Source organism: Bactrocera neohumeralis, chromosome 4 (assembly GCF_024586455.1).
Source record: "Bactrocera neohumeralis isolate Rockhampton chromosome 4, APGP_CSIRO_Bneo_wtdbg2-racon-allhic-juicebox.fasta_v2, whole genome shotgun sequence".
NCBI lineage: Eukaryota > Metazoa > Arthropoda > Insecta > Diptera > Tephritidae > Bactrocera > Bactrocera neohumeralis.
The window spans coordinates 46,060,182-46,066,592 of NC_065921.1; the positions used below are offsets into that span (position 1 = coordinate 46,060,182).

Genomic DNA, 6,411 nt, shown 5'->3' on the forward strand with positions numbered 1-6,411 from the left:
CATTATCGTATATTCGATTTGCATGTCCATTATACAACAAGAGGACACCAAAAAATGTAACTTACATAGTCAGTCATAACTACGTCATCAAAATCATTATTCAACAAATTCACAAGATTTCGAAATATATTTAGTCGAAAGTTGTATTTTCATTAAAGGAACGCCAATATTAAGCCCAGAATGCTCTGTTAGGGATATGTAGGCCCCATAGTGGGAAAAATCGATGCAACCTAGATTTCAAACCCTCCTCCCGCCACGATGAATTCTTGGTATATCTATCGATTCAAAACTATTTGAATTTTTGGCGTTAGCCTCACCCAGTATTTTCATGTTGAATTAAAACCCTGGGCCCGAATCGCGGCATTCGTCATCGAGCGAGCTATTGTATCGAAACAATTTTCGTGACATTTCGAGTAGCCGGACCGCCGCACTCGATACGAAGCGAATCTAAATTAGCTCACTGTAACAGCCCTGGCCTCTCTACAAATGGCATTTACGAAGTGTCAAATTGTGAAATCAAAACAAAAGAAATCAAAACAAAAAAAGTTGTTGAAGCCGTGCTATATTTTTTTTATAAAGGTGAAATACTATTGTTTTTCTCAAAAGTGATGCATCCAATAATTTTTTTATATTCGTCTTCGGAATCTGAGGAAGAAAACGTGCAGCAAGTCATAAGGAACCGAATGCGAGACAAAAACAATCCCTTGGCATTGCCGGAGGCAGCGTAAGGAATTAGAGTTGTGTACAAATTAATTTCAATTGCCTACATGTTTATATTTACAGCTTCAGGAAACGGTTCAGACTCTCTAAAAGTGAATTTAACTACTTATTGGCTGAACTCAAATTTGAAGGGCATTTGTCAACCGCAGTGGCACCAATGATTCAACTGGGAGCGACTTTGTCCCTTTTGGCCAGTGTTGGCTACCAGCACTTGGTGGGAAATGACTTTTTGATAGGAATATGTCAAAGCACTATTTGCAAAATAATAAAAAATGTAATCAGCGAAATGGAAACAAAGTTGTGCCCCCAATTTATTAAATTCGTGCCCGACATCTTTCGGAATGCACGAAATCGTTTGTTGAAAAATACAAAATTCCTGGAGGTAAGATTAGCGCTTTTATTTTGAGTAAAATGTAGTGCTTTTAAAGCTGAAGCATACTTAACATATTTAAATATATGTTTATTCATGCAGTTATTGGATGTATTGATGGCACGCTCTGTGGGCTGCAAAAACCAACAGTAAATGAGCACATGTTCTTCAACAGGAAAGGATTTATTATTATTTGTATGTATATTTATTTATTTTTTTTTAAGGCTTCTAATTGTATTCGGTTAATTTGCAGTTCTATTGCTTTGACTTCCATACAAGCTTTGTGAGCGTCCTCTTTCATTTCCATCGACCTCTCCTTCAAAGCTATAAGCTTGTTTGGTTTTGCGCCTATACTCTGCTGGTAGCTTTCAAACGCGATCATGTTTTCTTTAATGAGGGCCAGCTTTTCATCGGCAGCATCCTGTTTGCTCCTCTTCGTAGCGATGCGACTAGTAGAGGGCTTCGGTGGAACGTCGTCTTCGCCACTGTATAAAAGCTCTGCCATAAGCTTTTCGAGAGACTCTTTTTCAGGGGTGGAGTTGCCAAAAGTTCTTACTTCTCCTAGGCCTTCTACCGCAACGTCCATGCCGGTAGCCTGAAGCAGTTGCTCCTCTGCTGTTGTTAGGTACTTTTCTTCGTAAGGACCACCACCAGTTCGCTGCTTCCACGCTTTGTTGAAAGACAACTTCTTTTTGACGTTGTGCTTTTGATCAGCAAATACCTAAGTGTATATGTACACTCAGTCCTTTTTTTACGCGACCTCTTTTTACGCTATTTAACGCTGTTATTTTTGCAGAATTTCTCACTTTAACGCGATTGCTTTTTTTCGTTTTTTGCTTGGTCTTCAACTTGCAGCAGAATTGGAAAATTATTTTGTAGCAAATGATACTGATGCCGAACGTGCATGAATTTTTCAAAAAGAATTGAGTGTCTGCATGTTAAGATATAAAGAACTACATCGGAATTTATTGGGTCCAAAAAGAAGCATTCAAACAAAATTAACTGAATTTATGGAGCAAACTCAGTCGGAGACGCTAAGTCAATCAGAACGTCATTCCATAGTTCTTACTATTGATTCTGATACAAATTCTAGTGATATCAGTGCCGGCCATCAAAATAAGCCGCTAAAAATAATTTAAACTACGATTAATGACAGTGATTAAACAGCATTCAACGGGTTTTTCAATAAATATTGTTTTTGTTTTGTATTTTTTATTTTGTTATGAATGAATAAATCATGTCTGAAATTTGAAACTTATTGTATTGTTTTTGAATATTTTTTTGCGCGTATATTTTGTTATACGCGATATTTTTTATATTCAGTTAATATTGGAAAACTAACCATTTTTAGGCGATTTTTCTTTTACGCGATTAGTGGCAGAACCGAAAATCGCGTAAAAAAAGGAACGGGGTGTATATAGAAAATAACATTTGTGTTAGTAAATTCGTTAAGACACTTATCAAAAGAAGAAATGCATGGAGATTTACGTACTTTCCGCCAAGACTTAGCATCTTTCATTGGTGGACCGGCCGCATTAAGCAGGACCGCCAAAGAGTCCTACAATTTATTGGCTGCAGCTTTGCCCTGACCACAATTCGGCAACATATTTTTTGCCACATCTTGATACCGAAGCATGTATTCGGCCATTAATTTTTTTTGTCTCATGTTGATTTTATTAACATTTGTCCTAAAAAAGGATTATATTTATAAAATAGTCAATAGCATAAACGTTAACTTACATTTTATTTGATTTTTTCTGAGTAGACTAACGACGTTTGAAATCTTTTGAACTAACGATTGCAAATTATCAATCGATTGACATTTCGTTAAGTTCGTTTGAATTACAACTCGTTATCGAATAACAGAATGTCAAATTTCGAACGAGTGTACTCGATAACGAGTGTCGCAATCCGAAAACTGGAAATTTCGAACAATTTTACTCGTTCACGAATGCCGCGATTCGGGCCCTGGTAAATATATACTAGCAATCGTTTTTAATAAAATTCTATCAAGCCTTAAAAATTTCAATATTTCCAAACAAGTTTTGAATGTGTTCAAAATATAAGAAAATAACCACCAGGTTTATTTATTATTATAATTTAGCTGAAGTATTGAATTTTTATTTATTGGACATATTGGAAAACATAGCCTATCATTAAAAACTAAAAAGGAGAAAGACTATCTAAACAATATGTATCTAAGAGAAAACCTCTAAAAATATTCAAATTTTTTTTTTCGGCCGAACACCATTCATCACCCATTTTGTGTTTTTTTTTAATAATCAAATTAAATAATAGTAAATTACAATTCATTGTACCCAACTAAGCCAATTAGGCAATGTAATCAAATACTAATTATGTTAATAATTCAACTGATAAAAAACCGCTGTCTTGATATACCGATAATTTCCTAACACGTAAATTTTATGGTGTAGTCAAAGGGTGTAAGGGTCAAACCACAACCATTCTTCTTCTTCTTAATTGGCGTAGACACCGCTTACGCGATTATAGCCGAGTTAACAACAGAGCGCCAGTCGTTTCTTCTTTTCGCTACGTGGCGCCAAATGGATATTCCAGGCGAAGCCAGGTCCTTCTCGACTTGGTCCTTGTAACGGAGTGGAGGTCTTCCTCTTCTCCTGCTTCCCCCGGCGGGTACTGCGTCGAATACTTTCAGAGCGGGAGTGTTTTCGTCCATCCGGACAACATGACCTAGCCAGCGTAGCCGCTATCTTTTAATTCGCTGAACTATGTATGTCAATGTCGTCGTATATCTCGTACAGCTCATCGTTCCATCGAATGCGATATTCGCCGTGGCCAACGCGCAAAGGAAACTCGAAAACTCGTAACGTCGACTCATCGGTTACTGTCATCGTCCAAGCCTCTGCACCATATAGCAGGACGGGAATTATGATCGACTTATAGAGTTTGGCTTTTGTTCGTCGAGAGAGGACTTTACTTTTCAATTGCCTACTCAGTCCGAAGTAGCACCTGTTGGCAAGAGTTATCCTGCCTTGGATTTCCAGGCTGACTTTGTTGGTGGTGTTTATGCTGGTTCCCAAATATTCGAAACTACTCACAACTTCAAAGTTATGACTGTCAACAGTGACGTGAGTGCCAAGTCGCGAGTGCGAGTGCGAAGTTTCGTTTTGCCTTCGTTCACTGCCAGACCCATTTTCTGTGCTTCCTTGTCTAGCCTGGAGAAAGCAGAACTAACGGCGCGGGTGTTGAGGCCGATGATATCAATATCATCGGCATACGCCAGCAGCTGTACACTCTTATAAAAGATTGTACCTGCTCGATTAAGTTCTGCAGCTCGAATTATTTTCTCCAGCAGCAGATCGAAGAAGTCGACTTGTCTGAAACCTCGTTTGGTATCGAACGGCTCAGAGAGGTCCTTCCCGATCCTGACGGAGCTTTTCGGGTTGCTCAACGTCAGCTTACACAGCCGTATTAGTTTTACGGGGATACCAAATTCAGACATCGCGGAATAAAGGGAACTCCTTTCCGTGCTGTCGAAAGCAGCTTTGAAATCGACGAAGAGGTGGTGTGTATCGATTCTCCTTTCACGGGTCTTTTCCAAGATTTGGCACATGGTGAATATCTGGTCGGTTGTTGATTTGCCAGGTCTAAAACCACACTGATAAGGTTCAATCAGTTTGTTGACGGTGGGCTTTAATCTCTCACACAATACGCTCGATAGAACCTTATATGGGATGTTGAGGAGGCTAATCCCACGGTAGTTGGCGCAGATTGTGGGGTCTCCTTTTTAATGGATGGGGCAGAGCACACTTAAATTCCAATCGTTGTGCATGCTTTCGTCCGACCATATTTTACAAAGAAGCCGATGCGTGCTTCTTATCAGTTCATCGCCGCCGTGTTTGCATAGCTCGGCCGGTAATCCATCGGCCCCCGCCGCTTTGTTGTTCTTCAAGCGGGTAATTGCTGTTCGAACTTCTTCATGGTCGGGCAATGGAACGTCTACTCCATCGTCATCCATTGGGGAATCGGGTTCGCCTTCTATTGGCGTTGTGCATTCACTGCTATTCAGCAGGCTGGAGAAGTGTTCCCTCCATAATTTAAGTATACTCTGGGCATCGGTGACTAGATCACATTTGGGGGTTCTACAAGAGTATGCTCCGCATGCCGCATTTTTTCGTAGAATTTTCGAGCCTTACTCCTGTCGGCCAGCTTATGAAGCTCTTCGTACTCACGAATTTTGGCCTCTTTCTTTTTCTGTCTGAAAATGCGTCTCACTTCCCTCTTCAAACCAATGGTTTCGGTTGTTGCTGTACGTAAGGAGTAAATTGTTTTTGAAAATATAAATTCATGGTAGATTGAAACACATACGAAACGAAAAACAAATATTAAAAGAAAAATAATTTCCGGTCAAACCAAAGTTGGGAAAAGGAATATTAATCGATTATGTTGATTTTCGGCAAAACTACGAGCCCTATAGAAAAAAGTTATATGGCAATATTGTTGGTAATGAAAGGATATATGTATATCTTTTGCAGACTTTTTTTTACGTAACCTCAAAGTTTATGTTAAAAACTCCCATAACAAGTCATTTCATACTCATAGTTGCGTCATCTATATTTATATCGTACAAAGAATTGTTATTCTTTTACAAAAATTTGTAGAAATGCGGGTACCCACATATCAATATGTAGGCACGTAAGACTAGATCAAATGAAAACATTATTAGAAGTTTCGCACGCGAGGTCACAATTGAAATACTTTTTAGTTTTGTAATAAAAATAAACAAAACTTAATAGGATATTTCATATAAAAAACGAAGTCCGATTAATTTAAAGAAAAAAAATTTAACAATGCTAGTGACCTCTTCTGCTACAGCAGATTCCCCAACTTCGCTTCATTTACCAGATGTACCTTGACCGCTGTGTCTTCTAAAAATGTCACTTATACGCAAGGTCTAACAGTTTGTACCCTTTCACATTTTCGCTTCTTTTCGTTAGGATTCAGATAGCCACATTGTACGGCTTTGCAAAAAAAAAAAAAATATATATCTTCAGAAAATTACCTACAGTAGATTATTTCAGATATTTTGTGTCACTCATTGAATATGTGGTGTATTTGTTTTGTTGTCAGAATTTTGAGATAGGTGTGTTATTTGGATATCTTGCGCAGATGGGCATTCTTAAGCATTTTCAATGTATTACTTTACTCTTTTTATACTCTCGCAACAATGTTGCTAACGAGAGTATTATAGTTTTGTTCACATAACGGTTGTTTGTAAGTCCTAAAACTAAAAGAGTCAGATATAGGGTTATATATACCAAAGTGATCAGGGCGACGAGTAG

At 38.3% G+C, this 6,411-nt stretch overlaps 1 protein-coding gene across 1 annotated transcript; it reads left to right on the forward strand.

Moving 5' to 3' along the window:
* The first annotated feature begins 350 nt into the window (after positions 1-350).
* Positions 351-1,845, forward strand: LOC126754639 (uncharacterized). Its single transcript, XM_050466757.1, has 3 exons — positions 351-724; positions 784-1,102; positions 1,193-1,845. The coding sequence occupies exons 1-3, from the start codon at positions 609-611 to the stop codon at positions 1,241-1,243; spliced, it is 486 nt and encodes a 161-aa protein (XP_050322714.1). The 5' UTR covers positions 351-608; the 3' UTR covers positions 1,244-1,845.
* The last annotated feature ends 4,566 nt before the right edge of the window (positions 1,846-6,411 follow it).